The sequence below is a fragment of the Typopeltis vanoorti genome, chromosome 18 (assembly GCF_054136105.1).
Source record: "Typopeltis vanoorti isolate ZY-2024b chromosome 18, IOZ_Tvanoo_1.0, whole genome shotgun sequence".
In the NCBI taxonomy this organism is placed as follows: domain Eukaryota; kingdom Metazoa; phylum Arthropoda; class Arachnida; order Uropygi; family Thelyphonidae; genus Typopeltis; species Typopeltis vanoorti.
The window spans coordinates 53,080,367-53,105,759 of record NC_143566.1 but is presented as its reverse complement, the minus strand read 5'-3'; the positions used below and the strand labels follow the sequence as shown (position 1 = coordinate 53,105,759).

The 25,393-nt window shown below is 37.6% G+C and overlaps 1 protein-coding gene across 1 annotated transcript in view; it reads left to right on the top strand.

The window, feature by feature from the left end:
• Positions 1 to 25,393, top strand: part of LOC150096673 (twitchin-like) — a 2,440,784-nt gene that overhangs the window by 2,134,379 nt on the left and 281,012 nt on the right. Inside the window, exon 118 of the mRNA XM_090408679.1 lies at positions 17,698 to 17,778. Coding sequence (XP_090264805.1) covers positions 17,698 to 17,778 — 81 coding nt within the window. The remainder of the gene's footprint in view (positions 1 to 17,697; positions 17,779 to 25,393) is intronic.

Here is a 25,393-nt window from a genome sequence, read left to right as displayed (position 1 = left end):
GCTTGAGAAACTACAAGGAAAGAATGTCAGTAGTGCATGGCAAGTGATCAGAGATTGCTTAAGAGTAGCAGTATCAGATTGCATGCCTATGGCCAGGAGGATAAACCAAGTTGGAATGAAGTGGATGAGTAGGAATATAAAGCAAGAGCTATAAAAAAAGAAAACATTGTGGAGGAAATATAATGAAAAAAAAGTGATTAGCATACTCATGAGCAGTACAAAGTGCAAGCAAGAAGGGCGACTAGTAGGGTAAGGAAGGCCAAATTAGACTATGAAAGAGAGAATTAGCCAAACAGGCCAAAGCACACCCAAAAGAGTTTTTTCATTATGTAGCAAGTAAGGAAAAATGACTCTGGTAGAATGATTTAAACAATGCTCATGGTCAGAAGATGACTGAACCGAAATAAATAGTTGAGTTTCTGATTGATCATTTTGCAAAGGTGTATCCAAGTAATGATTTCACAATTGCTGAGGTAGGTGAACAGTAGGTGTTCAGCATATTAAAAAATATGAATGTGACCATACTATGTGTACTATGTGCATATGCAAGAGAATTGGCATTGCCTCTAACAAAGTTGTTCAATCTGTCTCCGCTCTAGCGGGGTTCGAAAGGAGTGTAAAAATGGAAAGATAGTACCACTGCATAAAAAAAAGTGGCTCCAAGACAGAGGTAGCAAATTAATCAATTAATATATTTGGAGTTGTTAAAATATTGGAAAAGTTGGTGAAAGGTAAAATACAACAGTGAATGGATAGGGATGCAATACTGTATAAGGAGCAGCATGGCTTTGCAAAGCGTAGGTCCTGTCTTTGTAACTTATTCACATTTTATAATAAAGTGATGGCAGAGCTGGATAAAGGTAATGGCTACACCATAATACTGCCAGACTTTGCCAAGGATTTGATAGTTTACCACATGGAAAACTATTAGAAAAACTGGAGCAAATGGGAATTTATATGAGGATAGTAGCAAGGATTGGGGTGGCTGATGGACAGATGCTAAAGAGTAGTATATGGTATAGTGGAGTCTAGGAGAATGATGATTAGTGGAGTACCTCAGGGTTTGGTACTAAGGGGATATACAGCAGCAAGCAACTGTATATTCCCTTTTAAATTGTATAGCAAAGAAATAGAGAAATATTTAAAAGGGGATATACAGTTGCTTGCTGCTGATGCCAAACATTATTCCTCTATAAGGTTATGATTTGACCAATGCTTTACTACTGCACACAGATAACCAAATGACAACACCAGATGGCATGATATGTCATACCATTTGAAAATGGTGACTTTTGCTGGTGCAGAGCAAAAGTTGTGTGTTTTGGTTTGAGAAAACAAAGTCTGCAACACAAGTTTAGAGGAATTTTTGCATGCAATATGGCAAAGAACCTCCTAGTAGGAGCACGGTCTACACATGGCACAAGAATTTTGTGTGAACAGGTTGTTCTGTGCATCATCCAAGGTCAACAGGAAGGCCGCATGTGCTGCCAATGCTGTTGTCGAAGATGATAAGGAAAGTTTCCAGAGAAACCCTAGAAAGTCAACTACAGTAGATGGTTATCTCATCAAATTGGAATTCCATGTGAGTGTGTGGCATGTTTTACGACTATGTCTACATTTCAGGACTTACAAATTTACCCTCATACAACATTTGAAGAAAGATGATAAGAAGATATGCCATGATTTCTGCGCAGAAATAATCAATAGGATTGAACAAAATGAGGATTTTTTTTGGACACAATCATTTTCAGTGACAAATGCACTTTTCACATAAGTGAGCAAGTAAATGCTCACAACTGCAGAATTTGGGGAAGTCAAAATCCACGTCATCATAGAACGTGTTCACAGCACCTTAAAGGCTAATGTTTTTTGCACTATGAACAAGAAGGAAGTGTATGGACCCTTCTCTTTTTTGGAGTCTACCATTACTATTGGTGTGTATCTGGACATGCTACTTGGGTACCTAATACCAGAATTGGATGACAACAAGCTCTTACATTTCCTGCAAGAACCTCCTCATTACCTGACAAACGTAAAGTCGTAACTAGACACCCGTTTTCCAGGCAGATGGATTGGTAGAATGCACCTGTAGTATGGCCACTGCATTCCCCGACCCTGCACCATTAGATTTTTTCCTTGTGGGGCTTCACAAAAGATCGAGTATTTGTACCACTACCACCAGCCAATTTGGATGGGCTACATTGCAGAATTACTGCTGCCATTGCTGAAGTTACATCAGATATGCTCTGCCACATGTGGAAGGTAACTGATCACAGATGGGACATCTGCAGAATTACTGGAGGCAGTCATATCGAACTTCAAATGTCTGTGTTGAAGTTATGCTACATTTGCATGGTAATAAAAATTGTTCAACCTGTTCAAATTGTTCAAAAATTGTTTACCTTCTGTTGTCATTCAAAGTTGTTTACTTCCTTTTGACACACCCTGTATTTATGTATTTAATGTTGAATGAGATGATATCATGTAATTTTTAGATTGAGTGTTGCTGTGTGATAGTTGTGATTGGAATGTAGGCCATTTGGTTAAATATTTTAAATGGTATTATTTTAACTTCTTCTGGAACAAAATGGCAGTGAGGGCGGAGATTGTCATAGGTCAGCACGAAAGACAAATACCATCCTTTCTGACTAAGTAATTAGTACACCTGCTCTCCAAACCACAGGTGGAGGATTTGAATTCTGCTGTGGACATGGATGTTTGTAAAGCCTGCTCTGGACGAGCTTATATAGCTCAAGTTTATAAAGATTGTATTTTTTTTTTTTTTTTAATAAAAAGTGAATGGCTTGGATTTTTTGAGAATGGCATGTTGCCAAGAGTGTAATATATATATACATGGAGGGGATGTTGTGGGTGTTTATGTAGAGAGTTGAATTAGAGAAAAGAGTGAATTTGAGTATATGCAAGAGGTGTGATATGCTGTGGGCCATGAGGCTTGTTTGAATCAGAGTAGGGAACATGATGCTATAAGTGAAACATATTATTATTACCCCAAGACATCATGGAGTCAAAACTCATCTGGGAGGTCCTTTTATCACACACACACATCTCATTGTACCATGTCTCAAACTCCTTGCAGACACCACACTCTCAGGCAAGGCATTCAATCATTCACAACTCTGCAAAAAAAAACCTGCCTCTCACTCCCCTACTCACACCCTCTTTATACAGTTTCCAGGGATGACCTCTAGTTCTCCTCTGATCTCCCACTATTCTCTGTAGAACTTCTCCACCACTGATCCTATAACAACCCCTTACCAACTTGTAGATCTCTATCATATCTCCCCTGTCCACCAGACTCTGAATTACATCTTCTCAATCTTTCCTCATACTCGACATTCCAGAGCAAGGAAGATTGTGCAAATGTTAAGAAAGTATGTGAAACTGATGGGAAAGAAAGCCCTGGACACCAGGTGGTGGTTACTGGCATGTGTGTGAAAGAAAGCTCCAGGTTCAAATAAGTGGTTTTGACTAACTGATTGTGGATATTGGCATTTTTATGTCTAAGAGTTGAAGTAAAAGTTGTGCACTTACAGTTTTTGTAGTGTGTGTGGGGGGGGGGGGCTTGTTTGTTCGAGTTTATTTATAAAAATCATTAAACTTGGAATGTTTAACTTAAATATTTCTATCATATCACCCCTCTTCCTCCTTTCCACCAAACTCTGCAATCCACATTTCTTCAACCTCTCTCCATACCCAGCATTTGAAACTCCTGATATTGCCTTAGTCACTCTAATAAATTTAGTTTAATCCTTTATCCAAGTGTAGGCAAACAAAGTTTGCACCTGAAAATATCTTCAGGACTGGGGCAAGGTGGTACATTTATTGGCAACTCGTAGCAAAGGTGGACCAAGATCTCATCTCTCCTTGTCTTAGTATCACCCATAATGCAAAGAACATCTCCTTGCAGACATGTATAACACTACGCATTAAGGGAAGGGCCACTACCAAGACCGGTTTTGACCTTTATTGAGGTCTCATCAGTGGGAGGGAGACCCAGAAGTGGTGATACCAAGGCAGAAGCAATGGAGAGGTAATATTTACCTCCCACTGATAAGACCTCAATAAAGGTCGAAACCGGTCTGGGTAGTAGCCCTTCCCTTAATGCATAGCATTATACATGTCTGCAAGGAGATGTGCTTTGCATTATGGGAGATACTAAGACAAGGAGAGATGAGAGCTTGGTCCATCTTTGCTACGAGTTGCCAATAAATGTTCCACCTTGCCTCAGTCCTGAAGATATTTTCAGGTGCAAACTTTGTTTGCCGACACTTAGATAAAGGATTAAACTAAATTTATTATAGTCTAACCAAGTGCAAAATAAACTTCCAACATCTTTCTCGAAATCCAGAGTAATTTAATAATAAGGTGGTACACCCTATGGCAATTTGTATAGGTAAATATAACCTCTTCATTGCTTCTGCCCTGGTATCACCACTTCTGGGTCTGCCTCGCACTGACGAGACCTCAATAAAGGTCGGAACCGGTCTGGGTAGTGGCCGTTCCCTTAATGCATATCATTATACATGTCTGCAAGGAGATGTGCTTTGCATTATGGGAGATACTAAGACAAGGAGAGATGAGAGCTTGGTCCACCTTTGCTACGAGTTGCCAATAAATATACCACCTTGCCTCAGTCCTAAAGATATTTTCAGGTGCAAACTTTGTTTGCCTACACTTGGATAAAGGATTAAACTAAATTTATTATAGTCTAACCAAGTGCAAAATAAACTTCCAACGTCTTAGTCACTCATCTCTGAACCCTCTCCAATGTCTCCACATCACATTGAAAACCTGGTGACCAGATCTGAGCACAGTAGTCCAAGTGTGGTCTGACCAGTGCCTTATACAGTGTCATAACTGCTTCCTTATTCTTGCATGTTAGAGTACTTATTATCATAGTAGCATGACGATGTGCAACCTTTACAACACTAGCAGTATGCTCTCTAAACTTCAGTCTACTGTCTACCATCACTCCCAAATCTCTAATCTCATCCACTTCCTGCAGTACGGCACCATCGATATAGTACACAGCCTTACATTTCTGCACTCCAAAATGCAACACCTTGCACTTGTTGATATTAAAACTACAACCCCCCCTACTCTTTTGTCCAAGTAAAAAGTCTATTCAAATTTTCTTGAAGAGATTCAGCATCAGCAGTGCTACTTATAATTCTTCCCGACTTTGCATCATCAGCAAATAACTGAAGATCCCCAGTCAGTCTACATGATATATTGTTTACAAACAAGTTAAACGGCAGGGACCCAAGAACAGAACCCTGGGGCATGCCACTGGTGACCCTTCTTTTTTGAGACACTGCTCCATCATACACAACATGCTGGTATCATTCAGAGGGCCAATCTCTGATCCATCTAACCAATATACTGTCTATTCCCATACTCTGCAACTTGTATGGGAATGCTTTTGTAAAGTCTAAGAATATCACTGTATACGATTCTCCCTTATCTAACACACTTTTCACCTTATCATAAAATGCAAGTAAATTACTAAAACAGGACTTTCCCTTTACAAATCTATCATAAAGAATGCTATGTCCATGAACCCAATTCTGTATTCTATTCCTTACTAATCTCTCCAACACCTTGATCATAACTGCAGTTGTACAGACTGGCTTATGGTTGGAGACTTCTTTCTTAGATGTCTCTAACTAAACTTGTGGAGTTGTACTATTTTCCCTTCTTTCCACTTTTTAGGAACCCTACCCACTGCAAGATTTTCATTAAATAACCAGGTTAAGGACATAATCAACTGTGGTGCACATTCCTTAAGCATATGTGGTGATATGTCATCTATTCCCACAGCCTTATTCACATCTAACCCAACCAACACCTGATACACCTCTATTTCTTTCACTTCCAATTCTCCTAATACTTGCCTCCCTTCTATATATTGTACTGGATAATTTATAGTGCTTGTTCAATAATTCTACTATATCCTTTGCAGCTGTTTATTTTGCTGCCATGACTATCCACCAATGTTAGTCTGCCATAATTATTCTTCCTCTTGCTTGCCATATAGCAGAAAAATTCCCTTCAGTTAACCTTGGCCTGATCAGCGAATCTCCTCTAATATTGCACCTTTTCTTTCTTTACCATGCTCGTCACCTTTCTAGCTTGCACCTTATACTCTTCATGGATCTGATCACCACCAACTGTCTTGTACCTCCTCCATAACATTTTCTTTTCCAACACAGCTTGCTTGGTTTCGCTGTTCATCCATTTCACATCCACTTGCTTAACCCTCGGTATGCAGTCATACAGTGCTTTTGTCAGATACTGCCTTGTGAGTTTCCATGCATTGTCAATATCTTTTTTGCTCAGCTTATCTACCCAAAGTACTGATGCTAACTGACTACAGAGCTTCCTATAATCACCTGCTTTAGACTTCCACATGTATCCATTTTTGGCAGTGACCTTTTCTTGTTTAATCACTTCCAAAACAAGTACCTCATGATCACTCTCACCAACAGGCAGTAGTGTCAACACCTCATTAACAACTACATCTTGTGAAGTTATCACCAAATTCAAAACATTAAAGCCTCTAGTTGCTTCAATCACGTGCTGCTTAAGATACCTTTCTCTGAGAAATTCAGCAAACTTGCTCTCCTAGTTCCCATACAATATCTCCTCCTTCCAGTCTATATTCCTGTAATTAAAGTCTCCCATGAGGATCACCTTCTTTTTACATGCCCAACTAATTTGCCTAAGCATTTCACAATCAGTATTCTCTTCATTCCCTAGCCTATAACAGCATCTTATCAGATATACTAACCTGTTTATTTCCTTTGCAGCTTTCAACATTTTTGCAGATTCAAAATCTGTGCATGCACCATCAACTTCCACAGTTTGGGACACAATTCTTCTGCAATCATTAACAGTACTCTCCCCTCCTCTTTTTACATCTCTATCCTTCTAATTCTATTTCTGACATCTCATGGAGCCTCTTGACTCCATGGAGGATGTAATAATAATAATTAGTAAGAAAGTTATGAAAAAAGCAAGCATGTGATCTGCTGAAATAAACATTGATGGTAGCATGAATGATACAGTCACGTTCATAACATGAAAGACAGTATGTTCATATCAGGAAAGATATGAACACAAGTAAGGATTCGTAAATTTAAAAAAGAATTCGTAATGTTAATGTAAAGCATGTGCAGAGTGAAATAGGATATTTAAAAAAGAGATTGGTGATTGAAAGAATGGTGGAAGATGAGTCAGAGATGAATGATTGTGGTGGAATGCTGGAAAGTGGTGTAGTACTGTATGTAGGATGAGTGAAAGATATGAAAATGGAATAGGTGTCAAACATATGTCTGCAAGGAGCAACAATAGTAAAAAAGAGGCTAGGGAGAGAAGAGGAATTGACAGTACTAGTTAGAACAAATGAAGTTCCAAATTCAAGTAAGATTGAATAAGGTAGTGTGTGATTTGCAAGTGTTACTAGAAACAGTGAAGTGAAAGAGCATGAATATGAGAATTGTGAGTGTGTTACTAAGGTATGATAATAAAGAGTTGAAGAGAGGAGCAGTCATCACAAATGGCATGATAGCTAGAATGTTCAGAAAGAGAGGACTTGAGTTTGTTGATGTGTGGGATAAATTTGAGGGTAAGGCAGAGCTATTTGCTGCAGATGATCTGAATTTGAGTGAGAATGGTTGTGGGAAACTGGATAGATTGTTGATGAGAGTGAGTAGCCAGTCAGGGACACAAAAACTAGACAGTGGACTACAAGTGTAAGATACAAAAATAGATGTGAGATAACAGACAAAGGAAGACAAGATAGGAATGCAGGGATGACCTAAGTGGGACCAACAGAATCAAATTACTTAAATGATGGGATAAGGAATTAGAGGAAGGAAAGGGGGGACCAGGATAAAGCTACTGTGCTTATACAGCAAAGAAAGGAGTATTAGGAATAACAGTACAGAATGTGTGGCATTGATACAGTTAGTCAGCCCACAAATAATTTGTGTCAGTGAGACATGGTTAACAGATGATGATATGCTTACAGGAATAGAATATGATTATTATAGCAATTTTCAAAAAGAGAGATAAAAGAGGAGGTAGTGTATTACTGATGATTTCAGAACAGTTATGTGCTCTCAATGTGGAACTTGAAGAAAGCAATAATGATAATGGCTTTGAGGCAATTTGGTGTGAGGTTGAGGTTAGCACAAAGTATTCACTGGAAGCAGGAAATATCATATGTGAGCAAAGAGACAGAATTTCTTGAGCTACTCAAGAACAGTTATCTTATGCAGCAGGTAGTTGTGACATCATATGCAACTTGAGTGTTAGATTTATAATAATATCTTTTCCAGCAGTGATGACCGAAGATGTCACCAGTGCCACCAGTTGGGGAGAATGATCATGTGGTTTTGACATGGGGAGTGGCTACCCAGGTGCAAGCTTCAACAAACAAGAGATAAGTGTGGAATCACAAAGCAGGGAACTGTGATAAATTAATTAAAAAGATTAGTAATGTGCAGTGGCTCAATCAGTTGAAATGCAGAGAAATCAGTACTGCCTGGGATTTGGTCTGGAATCAATTACTTATAGCAATATTAGATGGTATTCCTAAAGTTCAGAGATAAAATAAAGTAGAAGCAAAATGAATAAATTGTAGAGTGATGCAGGAAATTGTGAAAAAGAGGATGTTATGAAGTAGATATAAAGAATAGAATATCCATCAACAGCATAATGGAAGCTAGGGAGTTAACAATTGTAGTAAGGAAAGAGAGATTGGCTGAAGCACTAAAGCAAAACCCTAGAGAGTTAGGATTAACTTGCTAGTAAGAGAGAGAGAGAGTGAATATGAAAGACTAACTTTAGTTGCTAGAGATGGAACATGAATCAAATCTGCTGAAGATGTGGTGGAAATATTTAATGAATATTTTGTTAGTGTATTTCATTTAGGGATTCAGAATAGTGTTGAATAGCAATAGAAAGACAGAAAACTGACACTTCAAAAATAAAAAGTGTTTAGAATATTAAGTAATGTTGATGCTAATAAAGCTGTGAGATTAGATGGGATATCACCATATATATATATATATATATATATATATATATATATTAAGGGAATATGCAAAATGTTAGTTTTTTAACTTGCTTATATTATAAATAAAAGATGTCAAGAAATTATATTCTTGATTTTGTGAGAATAATAAATGAGGTGTCAAGTCATCCGCCAATTAGTGAGAGTAACCATGAGGTGATTACCTGGGTGGTTATCAGCAGTGCGAGGACCCCTGTAAGAAAAGGGTATATGTGGAACTACAAGGGGGGTGATTATGAAGAGCTCAGGAGACAGCTTGCGGGTGTAGCGTGGAATGAGAAGTTAGCTCGAAAGAGATCAATGCAGCTTGGGGATTTTCAAAAACTATCTAGTAGATAGATGCAATGTCTAAATGTATTCCAAGGGTGAGAAGGTTAAATAATGTAGGTGTGAGATGGATGAATAAAGAAATTAAGCATGCGATACAGAGAAAAAGTGCATTGTGGAGGCAGCATAAGAGAAGTGGAAATAACTAATTTCATGAGGTCTACAAAGACCAGGCAAGGAGGGTGACTTGGTTGGTGAGAGAGCTAAAGAGAGGTATGAACAGCAGTTAGCTAATGAAGCCAAAAAGAATCCCAGGGAGTTCTTTCGATATGTAGCCAGCAAAAGAAAGAATGATTATGGAAGGATGACATTGATTGGAGGAAATGGTATAAAGACAGCTGTTGCAGAATGTGTGGTGGAGATACTTAATGAGCAGTTCATAAAGATCTTTCAATCTTGTGAATGTGACTTCATGGAGAGATTGAGAGCAGTTGATGATGGGGAGGAGAAACTGACTATAAGTGAGCAAGAGATATTTGGGGAGTTGAGTAAACTAGATGTAAATAAGGCTGTGGGACTTGATAATATATCACCACGTATTCTGAAAGAATGTGCCAAGAAGTTGACACCTGCCTTGACATATTTTTTTAATATGAGTCTTGCACTCGGTCAAGTTCCTAAGGAGCGGAAGGAGGGCAAGATTGTGCCACTTCATAAAGGAGGTGATCGAACTCGAGCATCAAACTATAGGCCTATCTGTGTGTCACGTGTTGTGGTTAAGTTGTTGGAGAAGCTTGTGAGAACTAGGATTCAGAGTTGGGTTGACAACAATGGTATTATCTTTGATGGACAGCATGGATTTGCTAAAGGGAGGTCATGTTTTAGTAATCTACTTACTTATTACAATAAAGTTACTGCTTCCTTGGACAGAGGAGAAGGATACACAGTAATATACTTAGATTTCGCAAAGGCTTTTGATAGAGTACCTCATGATAAGTTGACAGTCAAACTAAAACAGATGGGGTTGGATATTAGATTAGTGCATTGGATTGAAGACTAGCTATCTGATAGGTATCAACAAGTTGTGTATGGGGTGCGATATTCAGGAAAAGGAAAGTCACTAGTGGAGTACCTCAGGGGTCTGTTTTAGGGCCATTACTGTTTAACTTGTATATTAATGATATTGGTGAGGATTTGGATGGAGATATTCAGTTGTTTGCAGATGATGCGAAGTTGGGATGAACCATAAAGAGTAGTGAAGATGTTGTGGCCTTACAAGAAGACTTGAATAAATTGATTGAACAAATTTTAAAACCTTAAAATTTTCCAAATTTTAAGGTTTTAAAATTTGGAAAACAAAGATGGGGTGCAGAATTTATGCTTGGTGAGAATATATTGTTGGAGGTAGAGGAAATAAGAGATCTGTGGGTGATAGTGGATAAGGATCTAAAATTTATGGGACACATCGCCAAAATTGTGAAGATAACACAAAGGCTTCTGGGAATGATGCGGAGGACACCGACATGTAGAAGTAGGGAGATTCTTGTTCCATTGTATAAGGCTTTGATTAGGCCACATATGGACTACTGTGCCCAGATTTGGTCACCGGGTTTTCAGCAGGATGAAAAGATGTTGGAAAGGGTCCAAAAGCGACTGACTAAGGTAGTTTCTGACCTCTGGAATGTCGAGTATGAGGAAAAATTGAGAAGATGTAATTTGCAGAGTCTGGTGGACAGGAGGAAGAGGGGAGATATGATAGAGACCTACAAGTTGGTAAGGAGTTGTTATGGGATCAATGGTGGAGAAGTTTTACAGAGAATAGTGGGAGATCAGGGGAGAACCAGAGGTCATTCCTGGAAACTGTATAAAGAGGGTGTGACTAGGGGAGTGAGAGGCAGGTTTTTTTCGTGCAGAGTTGTGAATGATTGTAATGCCTTGCCTGAGAGTGTGGTGTCTGCAAGGAGTTTGAGTGTGTTTAAGACACAGTATGATGAGATGTGTTTGTGATAAAAGGACTCCTCAGATGAGTCTTTGACTCCTTGAGGTCTTGGGATAATAATAATAATAATATCATTCTTTATCCAAGTGTAAGCAAACAAATTTTGCATATGAAGTCACTTCATGACTCGGATTCTTGTATATAAAGGCTAATGACTTTACATCAATTGCTTTGCATTATAATGCTATGCATTATGGGAAGAGTCATTACCTAGACCAGTTTTGACCTTTATTGGGATCTCATCAGTGGGAGCCAGCCCCAGAAATGATACCAAGGTTGAAGTAATGCAGAAGTCATATTTCCATATGCAAGTAATGAAAAGTGCCTTGCTTTATCTCCCTTTAACAACTCTGTTGTTAAAGTGAGATTATGTTTTAGTAATCTACTCACATATTACAATAAGATGACAGCTATATTGAATGAGAGAGATGGATACACAGCGGAACACTTAAATTTTGCAAAGGCTTTTGATAGATTATCACATGATAAGTGGGTAGTCAAACTAGAGCAGATGGGGGTTGGATATTAGACTAGTGCATTGGATTGCAGATCAGCTGTCTGATATGTATCAGCAAGTACATTGGAAAAAGAGTAATATCCCAGAAGAGGATATTATTCTCTGTTGGTGTGCCTCTGGAGTTTGTTTAGGGCCACTGGTAAGCAACGTTTCAGGAGGATTTCAATGGGGATAGAATGAGGGGTTAAGTCGGAAGAACCATGAGGAGTAAAGCAGATGTTTTGGCACAGTTGGGAAGTTGCCGGTTGAATGTTGCAAAGTTTTAAAATTCAGATAAAAAAGACGGGATGTAGAGGATACATTTGGTGGGGATATATCGAATGAGGTAGAGGATAGTTTTGTTGAGGGGGGATCATGAAATAATGAAAACAAATTTGAAATGTTTTAAGACTAAATGTGTCATGTCAAATGTGTACATAAGATGTTAAAAATGTAATATTTGCTGTGTAAGTTTTGTATTCAATATAAATATAATAAATATTATAATAATATATGTCTGTATTATGAATTTTTTTTTCCATGGGGGCCATGAAATATTTTAATTTTTCCAAGGGGGCCTTTACATCCATAAGTTTGGGAAGCACTGTTCTAGAGGTTATTGTCTAAGGTGGTTTCTGGTCTCTGGAACATTCAATATGAAGAATGGTTGAGAAGATGCAGTTGACGAGCTTAGGGGATAGAAGAAGGAAGGTGATACGATAGAGATATAAGTTGGTAAGGGATTCTTATCAGATTAAGAATGAAGAGGTTTTTCATACAATGGTAGAAGATGGGGGGGAACAGTCTTTATCCCTGGAAGCTGTGTAAGGAGGGCTGTGAGTAACAAAGTGAGAAGCAGGTTTTTTTTGCATTCTTAGTTGAATGATGGGAACGCATTGCCTGTAGTGTAGTTTGGGATGTTTGCTTATAGTATCTGCAGAAAATATTAATGTATTTAAGGTATAGAATGATTGAGCTGTGTATATATGCCAAGGGGTGATTAGTCTTTGATGCCGTGGAGGTCATAGGATAACAATAGTAATAATATATAAAAAAGAATGAAAATAAAAAAATAAATAAATAAAAAACAGCCACCCACAATAATAGTGTACTATACACTTACAATCTTTCATGGGTCTGAGTAAAAAATATAATGCACAAGTAGCATTATCATTCAAGAGAAGCAAAACAAAAATAATAAATAAATTAAATATTGTGGAGGAAATAAAAAAAGATATGTTATTAACAAAATCATAAACGGTAGAAAGAACAAGAAATAAAAGTAACAAGCATAATTTAAGGAAGGCAGATCAGATAATGAAAGGAAATTAGTTGAGCAGGTCAAACAAAATTCCTAAGAGCTCTTTTTCTATGTCAAGTGTAGAAGGAAGATTGATTTTGAAGAAATAAATTTAATGAATACAGGTGTTAAGGAGGTGACAGAAATAGAAAACTAGTAGAATTACTCAGTGAACACTTTTGGGTATATCATCTAGGCTGAAGTAATGCAGTGACTAATGTGGCATAGTGTGAGAATAGAGGTGGGTGAAAGAAATGGAAGTTCTTAGTAGCTTATAAAATCTCAATGTGTGAATGTGAATTCAGGAATATTAAATGGGATGTTTGCTTATATATCAATAAAAATGTAACAGAAGTTACAAGACCTCTGACCATGCTAGTTAAGTGTGGACACTGGTTTAGTTCAAATGGAGTAGTAGGATAAAATTGTCCTCATTATAAGGGAAGCCCAAGTCAAAGGTTGCAATTTATAGAACTATTAGTATCTCACTACTCCTGAGATATACTGATAGAACTATTAATACTCAGGAGTAGTGGTTATTAATATTATTATTATTAACATTCAGCACCTCCATAGAGTTGTGAAATTCATTGTGCGAGACCCAACTTAGACAAAACCGATCATACCATTTTTTAAACCTGTTTACTCTCTGCACTTCACCCCCCCATCAGGTGTTGCATTCCATGGTCCAACTATTCTTTATGCAAAAAAAGTGCTTTTCATCCTCTTATCATTTACTTTTGTAGCCAACGTCCGTAGATGGTTTCTTTGTCCTTGTTCCTTCCCCATATCCTGCCATATTTATCATCTATTTACCAAACTTTGCAGTCTACATACCCTCAGTCTGTTCTCATACTCAACATATTTGGAATATATAGAATAGTTGGTTAAGTAGACCAGAATTCAAGAATGTTTAGGTAAATGGTCCAGTCTTAGTGATTTATTCACTTTCCTTAATAAGGTGAGAGTTCAGTTGTATAAAGGGAATGATTATACTGTCATACTGTTGGATTTTGCTAGGCATTTGCTACGAGACTTTCCAGAAATCTGTGTAGTAGACTGGAGCTAATAGAGATGGATGTGAAGCTGACACTGATTCAAGTCTTGCTGATGCATATGAAAGAGTACCATACATAACAACAAACATGAGGAGAAGGCAATTGAATTGCATTGTGATGCAGTGCTGTGCTTAGCCCAATGCTGTTTAATTTGTACATTAATGATACATGGAATCGCAAAGGCAATGATGATACACATACTGGCCACTGAATTAGAAACTTCACAAAGATCATGAGTTTCATATATTACTATTATTATTAGTGTATAGGCACCATCATGCAGTCTGAAGACTCATCTATGGAGACCCAAACTATCCACACAATCTATCATACCTCTCATTGAACCCATTAACAGACAAAGCACTCACAACTGAAACTGGCAACCCATTCCACTCATTCAAAATTCTCCAAACAAAAAATCTAATCCTCACACCCTTACTAACCACACATTTATTCAACTTCCAGGGATGACCCCTTGTCTGGCCTCTCCAACCAAGTGCTGAAACATTTCCCCTGCATCAGTCCTACAAAACCCTTTAAGCAACTTAAATGTTTCTATCATATCCCCTCTTTTTCTCCTATCAACCAACTTCTGCAATCCACACAGCTTCAATCTATCCTAACAGGGAAAATTCCACAAACCACTCCCCATCTTGATCGCTTGCCTCTGAATCTTCTCCACTACTTCCTCATCCCGAAGAAACACAGGAGACCAGACTTGAGCACAGTAATCCAGATGTGGATGTATCAAGCCCTTATAAAGATGAATAAGGGCTTCCTTATCTGTACTTGTTTACGTGAAGATTCAGAGGCAAGTAACCAAGAGCCTAGTCAGAGGCATTGCCAGTTCTCTTGCACATTCTCATAAAACCCAAGCTTATATCCCATCTAATCCAACATCTATATTTACATTGAGATTCTGCAATATCCTAACAACCTCCAATTCATCCACCTCTGTTTCCTGCATTAGTGTCTGTCACATATGTTAGAGTAGTAACCTCACTAGAATGATATAACCTTGCAAAGTGGTCACTCAGTAACTTGACTATTTTATCTGCTTCTGTCACCTCACGACCATCATCACTCATTAAGTTTACTCTTTCATAGTCATTCTTCCTCTTACTTTGTCCCATAATGAAAGAACTCTTTGGGGTTTCCTTTGGCCTGCTTATCTAGATTCTTCTCTTAATCTGATTTTGCCTTCCTTGCCATGCTGGTCAACTTTCTTGCCAGAGCCTGGTACTGTTCTTGAGTTTGCTGGTCACCTTTCTCTTTTTATATATATATATATATATATATATATATATATATCTGCCGCAGCTTTTTTTAATTTTCAATATACACATGCAACTACCAATACCAATCCTCTTCATTTCCCTCTGTGCTATTTCTAATATGCAGCCTTCATTAAGGCTGCACATTAGAAATTCGGTTTATCCGTACAAGCCTTCTCAGATTATGGCGATCTTATTCCTGACAGACTATCCACAGTTATACCTCTTAAACAAGCAATATGGGTTGTTTTTCCACTGTCTAAACACACAGGATATCTCATCTTTTGAAAAACCAATCAGCACAGCTGTTTTTCAAAATCATTGAACCAGCCAGACAACAACCCACAATAAGCCATTCATTGAACTCTGAAAGATCCTTTGCCTTTCCCACTGTGATCAACACAGTTAATGATTACTGACCAGCAGCATTCATAAATACTTGCCTAGAACATATGGTGATGCACATGACTAAGTATTTTGCATTATATATGTTGCATAAGTGACATTTACATATATCTCCATAAAGGTTTCTAATTCAGTGGCTGGTATGTGTAGATATGCATTACACTGTACTGTCAAGATTGCAAATTATTATTATCCCAACACCTAATGGAGTCAAAGATTCAGCCAGGAGGTCCTATTGTCAAACAGCTCATCATACCGTGCCTCCAACACACTCAAACTCTGCACACACATCACACTCTCAGGCAAGGCATTCCAATCATTCACAGGCATGCAAAAAACTTGCTTCTCACTCCCCCTGCTTACACCCTCCTTATACAGCTTCCAGGGATGACCTCTGGTTCTCCCCTGACCTCCCACCATTTTCTGTAAAACCTCTTCAACACAGATCCTATAACAACTGCTTACTAACTTGTAGGTCTCTATCATATTGCCACTCTTCATCATATCAACAGACTCTGTAAATTGCATCTTCTCAACCTTTCCTGATATTCAACATTCCAGAGATCAGAAACTACCTTAATAAGTTGCCTCTGGACCTTCTCCAACATCTCTTTGTCCTTTTGAAAACCAGGTGACCAAATTTGGGCACAGTAGTCCATGTGTGGCCTAATCAAATCCTTATACAATGGAAGCAGAATCTCCTTATTTCTACAAGTCAGTGATCTCCTTATTTCCTTATTATTCCCAGAATTCTTTGTGTTGTTGTCCTCACAATTTTGGCAATGCGTCCCCAAAATTTCAGATCCATATCCACTATCACCGCAAGATCTCTCATTTTCTCTGCCTCCAACAATATATCCCCTACAACCTATCTTTCTTTCCCAAATTTTAAAACCTTACATTTTGCAACAATGAACTCGCATCCCCATTCACTCAATTTATTCAAGTCTTCTTGTAAGGTCACAACATCTTCTCTACTCTTCATAGTTCATTCCAACTTTGCATCATCTGTAAAAAACTGAATATCCTCATCTTCACCAATATCATTAATACAGGTTAAACAGCAATGGCCCTAAAACAGACCCCTGAGGCAAAACACTAGTGGCTTTCCTCTTCTAGGATATTGCTCACTCATCCACTCTAGTTTGACTATCAACTTATCATGCAGTAATCTATCAAAGCCTTTGCAAAATCTAAGTATTACTACTGTGTATCCCTCTCCTCTGTCCAAGGAAGCCATCACCTTATTGTAATAATTAAGTAGATTACTAAAACCTCCCTTTAGCAAATCCATGCTGTCCATAAAAGATAATACCATTGTTGCCAACCCAATTCTGGATCCTAGTTTACATCAGCTTGTCTAACAACTTAACCACATAGTTCCATATTATATGATGAGATTGCGCTGCAAAAAGTTGATGAGATCAGGGATTTTGCAGTATTACAATGCCAGAAGTGGGGACAAAAGGGTACTTGGATGCTAAAGATATAGAAATTATTACCTCTCTTTAGCTAGGTTTCTTCTGCATGGGCATTTTTTGTTTAATTTTTTTTTTTCAATATAAGTACTTAATTTCTGTATAATGTGAATTGTGTGAAATGTATTTAACATGAATTATGTTATGTCCCTCTTCATAAATTGTGGAATTCTTCAATAATATTTACTTTTCAATTTTAGGGTGACATTAGCCATGATACAAATCCTGTGAATTGTGTGAAATGTATTTAACATGAATTATGTTATGTCCCTCTTCATAAATTGTGGAATTCTTCAATAATATTTACTTTTCAATTTTAGGGTGACATTAGCCATGATACAAAGATTCCTATCCCACCTAGAAGATACTACAAATTCAGAGATAATGTCCGTGCCAAATATGTAAGTGCATTTATTTCTTTTAGCATACTAGTAAATATAATGTTAAATAATTTCTAAAGATGTCAGGAATTTTTTGAAATTGCTAAGTTTTGCATAAGTGCATATGAATATAATTTCAAATTGTAAAGTATACAGATTTAAAAAGAAGAAGCAGACAACTAATCAGTTTAAATTTCTTTTAAGGTAAGTTCAGACAATAATTCTCTGAACTTGTGAATTAAAGATATAGAAAAAAAAAGCATATAAGATCTCATTTTTGAGGATATCAGTTTTGTGCTGCTTAAAATAAAATGTCAACTCTTAACTGCATTGCTTTAGTCATGAATGTGTGCATTTTCACTTCTCAATTACTGCTTCGTGCAGCAGGAAAAAACACTACTATCCCACATGAGACTATAATTGAACTATATTTATAAAAGACAGAAAAGTTGCAAGAAAGGTAGAAGTCTAGATGACACCACCACACAAGTAAAAATCTACACATCTCAATTCTCCAACTTCACACAACAACACTATCCACACATTATACTATCTAATGCCAATTAAGAGGATTTTTATTATTATCCCAAGACTGCTATGGAGTCAGAGATTTCATCAAGGGAGGTCACTTTGTGATACATGCAGCTCATCATACTGTGCCTTAAATATACTCAAATTCTCTGCAGACACCATACTCTCAGGCAATGTATTCCAATTATTCAAACTTTCCATACATGCAAAACACCTGCTTCTCACTCCCTTTCTCACACATTTCTCATAAAGATTGCAGGGATGACATCTCGTTCCCTCCATCTCCCTCCTTTTTATGAAAAGCCTCCTATAATCCTATAACAACCCCCTTATAACTTGTATGTCTCTATCATATCACCCCTCTTTCTTCTATCTGCTGGCTTGGCTGGCCGAGTGGACAGCGTATCTGCTCTCCAGCCAAAAGGCTGTGGACATGGATGTTTGCGATTGTCTGTGGAAATACCAGTGGTGGGCGGCAGTAGATGGCATTGGTGTAGTTGCAGTCAGTTGGTGACTGAATGGTGGAGACGGAGTTGTAGAGCAGCTGCCCTCCCTCGATGAGTCCTTGGACTACCTGGAGGTGTCAAATAATAATAATAACTATAATCTGCTATACTGTGCAAACTGAATCTTCTCAAACTTTCTTCATTCTCAACATTCTGGAAACCAGAAACCATCTTGGTCAGTCACCTCTGGATTCTTTCCAATATCTCTTCATCCTTCTGAAAACCAAGTTACTAAATCTGTTCAGTAGTCTATATGTGTGGTGTGATCAAGGTCTTATACAATGGAACCAAAATCTCCTCTTTTCTACAAATCAGTGTCCTCTGCATCATTGCCAGAATTCACTGCTTTGCCCTTACAATTTTGGCAATGTATCCTCTAAATTTTAGATCCTTATCCACCATTACCCCAAGATCTCTTATTTCCTCCACTGTCAACAATATATTTCCACCAAGAATAAATTCTACATCCCATCTTTGTTTTCCAAATTTTAAAACCTTACATTTTGCAACATTGAACTGGCATCCCACTCCACTGTCCATTCACTCAGTCTATTCAAGTCTTCTTCTAAGACCATAAGATCTGCTCTACTCCTCATAGTTGTTCCAACCTTTGCAATATTTGAAAATAACTGAATATCTCTATTCAAATCTTTCTGACTATCATTAACATACAGGTTAAACAGCAATGGCCCTAAAACAGACTCCTGAGGCACACCACTAGTAACTTCTCTTCTAGAATATTGCCTCTCCCCCCCCATAACTTGCTGATACTTATCAGACAGCTGATCTGCAATCCAATTTTTGAAGAAAGTCTAATATCCAACCCCATCTGCTCTAGTTTGACTATCAACTTATCATGTAATAATCTATGAAAAGCTGCAAAATTGAAGTATTCCACTGTGTATCCATCTCTCCCATGCAATGCAGCTGTCACCTTATTGGAAAAAAGTAAGTAGATTACTAAAACATGATCTTCCTAAGCCAATCCATGTTATCCATCAAAACTTTTACCGCTGTTGTCAACCCAATTCTGGATCCTGGTTCTCATGAACCTGTCCAACACTTTAACCACAACACCTGACATACAGATTGGCATATAATTCGATTCTTGAGTTCTCTAACCTCCCTTATGAAGTGGAATAATCTTTCTTTCCTTCCAGTCCTTTAGAATTTGACCTATTGTAAGACTCATATTAAACAAATATTCTAAGACAGATGTCAACTCCTTAGCACATTCCTTGAAAATACATAGCGATATATCATCATCTCATTAACATCAAGTTTGTTTCCAAACTCACATGATGTCACATTCACAAGGATGAAATGTGAATATATGACCTGCTCATTAACTGCTTCCCACCCCCCACCCCCACTAGATATATATTGAAAGAACTCTCCATGTGTTTCTTTGGCTTCATCTGCACTTTCGATTCACCCTCCTTGCCTGTTCTTTGTACTCATGAAATCGATTATTATCACTAGTCTTATGTTGCTGCCATATAATGCCATCTTTCTCGGTATTGCATGTATCTTCATTCATCCATTTCGCATCTACTTTAACTTTTTGATCCTTGGAATACATTTAGACATTGCTGCTTGCTACTAGACAGTACTATTTGGGTGCTACTAAATAGCACCCAAGTAGTATTGATCTCCTTTCCACATAACCCTTCATTCCATGATACAGCTACAAGCTGTCCTGAGCTTCTCGTAATTACCAGCCTTGTAGTTCTACTACCTTTTCCTCACAGAAGTCCTCACATGGCTGGTAACCAGCCAGGTAAGCACCTCATGGTCATGCTCATGTTCACAAAGTGGAGGGAGATTTCACATCTCGTTTATAATGACATTCTCTGATGAGATGGTCCATCCAAGATTTTCAATACTAGGGTGCCCTCTGTTGCATACTTTCTCAGGTAGATTTTTCCCCTAAAAAACTCAATAAATTCGTTTATTTTCCTTCTATTTGCTATCTTGCCATCCCAATCTATATTGCCATAATTAAAACAACCATAATGATCACCCTTTTCATATCTGCTAATTTGCTTATACATTTCATGGTCACTATCCTCCACATTACTAAGTCTATAGCAACATCCGAGTAAGTATTTAATTCCATTGACCTCCATCTCACATCATACTGTCTCAAAATAATCGCTATTCTTCTCTTGCATCTCTACCTTGGAATGACTTAATTTTTTTTCTATCATCAGTAGCACTCCACCTCGCTTTTTTACGCTTTCTATCTTCATGCAAAATATTGTATCCTAACATCTCTATTCCTGTCAGGATGTCATCCTCATCCAACCATGTCTCATTCATTCCAACAATTTTTGGGTGAATGAATCAATGCAACCATTTCATTTCTCTTGTTTCAGGTACTGCTAGCATTCATATACAAACATAACAATGATTTCCTGGATTTTTAAGAAGTTTCATTGCTACTAGTTATTAGATGTGACTTCTCTGTATCTTCCTTAAACCATTTCTTTTTCTCCTTATCCATCTCAGAACTTTCTTCAAATCAAACTGTTTTCTGACATCCCAATCTCTTCTTTTCTACATAAACATTCACTTTTTCTTTGAGCATCATTCTTTCTCACACTGTGTTCTCCTGTCCACCCAAAGTCTCCCCGTTTGTCTTACACACTTGTTCTCTCATTCTTTATGTCATGTTACCGCTTCTTCATTCATAAGCACCGTTTAATCTCTCCTGCTCTTTCACATCACTTCTTACTTGCTTAGATTCATTCTCTGCACTCACTACTCTCCCTTCCAGTAGTAGTTTCTCCAAATTGAAAATGACTCACACAAAAAAACATTCAACTGCAGTTCATCATTCTCATACTGTTCAATTCTTCCTTCGAACTTATTCCACACATTAACAACCTGCACTCCTTTCTCTTAACACACTTCCGCTACCAGTCATTATCCTTGCTCACTGCCTCCTCATCTCATCACAATCCCCATACAGTGACGCTTTCTAATCTTCTGATATCTCTTTCATATCAAATTTTTTTTTAAATTTTTTGCTGAGATATTTGAGAGTTCATAAAACCCAATTTGTACATCTTTTTTTACTTTTATTATCATGCGTTTTGCTATGTTCATTGGTTGTTAATCGTAAAAAGGTGAAACAACTCCAGATAACTTTGTGTCCCCAATTTATCTGCAACTAAACTCCATTAAGCAAAATTTATGAAATATCAACACTACAATAGCAGTGTTATGTTGTAAACATATTAAAGGGAAATGTGCCAAAATTACTACCAATTTAAAAATAATATCATGTGTTTTACTTTTAAATACTTCATTTCTTTCTTATTTTTGTTACAAGTGGATGCTCCCATAGCAAACTTGTTTAACAAGTTAGGTTTGTAAGAATCTAACTGTAAAAAAACACAATTTGTAAGCATCTACCTGTAAAAAATAAAACTTGTAAACATTTTCTTGTAACCTGAAGAAAACATAGTGAATTTCCAAAGTTTCTACAGGATTATTGCTTTTAGGGTATTGGATGTAGTTATGATACTGATACCAAGTATGAAATTGGCTGGTGAGAGTGATCGTAACATATTGAATTAGGAGATGCTAAGCAGGAACCAGTTTCAATGAAAAACAGATATATGTGGAACTATAAGGTCAATAATTACAGAAATCACTGTACACAACTGACATAGTTATCATAAAGATATGCCAAGAACTGGCAGATAAATAGGACAGTAGGAAACAAGGTGAGCAATGAAATAAGTTAATACTATGGAAAAATAAGTAATTATGGAAGGATATCAGACACACCAGATGTATGAGGAGTATAAAATGGCCCTTTTCAAGGGACCAGAAGGAGAGGAGGTCTGTTTTCTGCTTTTGGCATTTATGAATCAGATTGATTTGGATTTACTAATTGTTGTTGTGCATTTATTGTGTGCTTCAATATAGGCTTAGTATGAAGCTGGGGTTCTTGTTGCAAACCACAATATAAGCTGAGTATTTTTTTGTCTTCAACTGCTTTGATATGTAAACCTCCTTTTGAAATAGGACTATGAAAGGGAATGAGAATTTTGGGTAGAACTGGGACTGAAGGCTTTCATGACTTACTTTCGTGACTTACTCAGAGCAGACATTTGGGTTAGAAGAGTAGAAGCAGTAAGTTCCAATAGTCTTCCTACTTTGTACCTTAGTAGTGCCAAAGGACCCAAGGTTGAGAGTAGTTAGAAGGAGGGAGTTCTATGTGAGAGGAAATTTGCACAAGGTTGTTGTGATCTGAGTTACCTTGAGGAGTGGAGATTTCTTTTGTGTACAGAAGGAGAATGGTTAAAAAAAATTCAGAGGTATTAAGAGAATGGAGAGGATTATCAGGAATTTTGGTACATAATATCATACATCTACATAATCGGTACATCTATGTACCGACTATGTACATCTATGTACCGATAATAAAATTATCGGTACATAGATGTACAGTCCATCAGCATCTCATCTCTTGGTAAACGGTGTTAGAAAAGGGGAGCCAGTTGGAGTTGTGGACATTAAGGTCACGTAGGATGATGATGATTTCACTATTTAGATAGCTGTATTGCAGAAGGCCAAGCTTCACAGATAAGCAGTTGCAAAGGCCAGGGTTCTATTCAGAGTTTGGAGAATGGTAAATACAGCATTTAAATACACGAATGTTAGCAAATGAGGTAAGGAAACTTTGTGCCAGAGGAGGTCATATGCAGTGTATCCTAAATTAGATATTCTCTGGCAACAACATTGGATCTCACAAAGACATAGGTGCCATTCTTGTGGAGAAAAGAATCATGGAGTTGTTTCAACACTGAAGGTGGACTCTGGTTCATGCAATTGCAATTTGGGTTTATGTCAAAAGTAGAGAATTTGTTCTGGATTTCTGTAAGTGATGGTATACATAATTTATATTGGTGCTTACTGCCTTGGATATTATAAAAGTTAGTTTATTTTTGTAGAGATTTTGGCATGTTTGTGCTTGGTTTGGCTTTTTTTTCTTTTTCTTTTTTTCCTGGTATTTTTCTGTCTCACTAGTGAAAATTTTAGAGCCTGTATACTAAGTAGAAAATACCAGACAAAAAGAAATTTTGAGGAAAAACTGGAGAAAAGAAAATAATAAAGTTACATGACTCTGAGACCTAATCGCATCAATGGTACATGACTTGATCGAGGCAGAAAACAAGAAATTCAATGTGATTATTTGGCAAACCCCTAAAAGATGACATAAGCAAATTAGCGAATGCAACTTTGATTCTAGAAACACTATCAGGTGCCATTGTTTTGGACCCATAAATAAAAGAAAGGGTGGAAGGAATTTTCCACGCATCATGAAAGTGACTTGTGACACATCGGCAAACACATCTAAACTAATAACTGCAATTAATAACAAGTTCAATGACAGTCACCCCCAGTCACTCATATGTACTCGAGATGACCTAACTTTTGCCCAGAGAGAACGAGGATGTCAACTTAAAAAACAACTTGAAGAAAAATACCAAAATGGGTCACAGACTACAAACAATTAAATTAGTGCAAAAATCAAGTGGTAACACTAGTAGCCACCATGGAGATCAGTATGCAGACACTGCACAGGAAATGTGCGAGACCCTTGTAGTCAAATATGTGCCCCACAGAGCCTTGCATATCCACTTCACTAACGTCTGTGGCCTCAACTCCAACTTAATAGTGTCAACTATCATCTCCAGTCTACCAGACCCCCACCTAATTTTTTTTGGCAGAAACTCAAATTTCACCTCTCCCTAGTACTATTCATCTCAACCTTCCAAGCTACATGCTCCTTAACTTTTTTCGACCCAAGGATGTTTATGTATTTATGTCTGTGTATATTACTGCTCTGATATATTTTGCCATGAGCACCCAACCTAGAATTGCCCAACTTTGACCTTCTTTGGTTGAAAATCTCTCTTCCCCACTCAGTCAGATTCATTTGCTGTCTCTATCGCTCCCTTAATTCCACCAATCACTCTGATCTCTTTAATTTCCTCTCCTTAAAAACTGATTTTCTCCAGTCCCACTTCCCTAACAGTGAAATCATCCTCCACAACACCAACTGGCTTTCCTCCTCCAGTTGTACAGATCCAGCAGATAGCTGTATTGCAGAGATGCTGAAACTTTTGCCATCACCAATGACCTTACATAAATTGTTCACATGCTAACCAGATAACCCAAACACCTTAGATCTCTTCCTCACAAATGACACTTCCAAATGCACAGTGAATGTAGTTGGCCCCCCACAGGTAATTCTGCCCCACAATTCAATGCAACAACACTTACACAGCCACTCCCATACAATAGTTTGGCATTATAACAGTACCAAGTGGGACAACTTCTGTGCCTCATTCTCATGGCTGAGCTATTGTTTCTGACCTTCCAACTCAAATATATACACTGAATGTATGACTGAAGTAATCCCTACTGAGAATAGTGTTGGGCAAATGTTACGACCAGTTGCTTTGGCAAGAGACCAAGAGGCTCAGCTGTTTGGAAAGGCTGCAAGTTTCAAACTCTGTTTTGGAAGCATTGATAGTTTTCTTGCAGCTGTTTTGGGCTTGAGTTTAAGCGCTATAGGA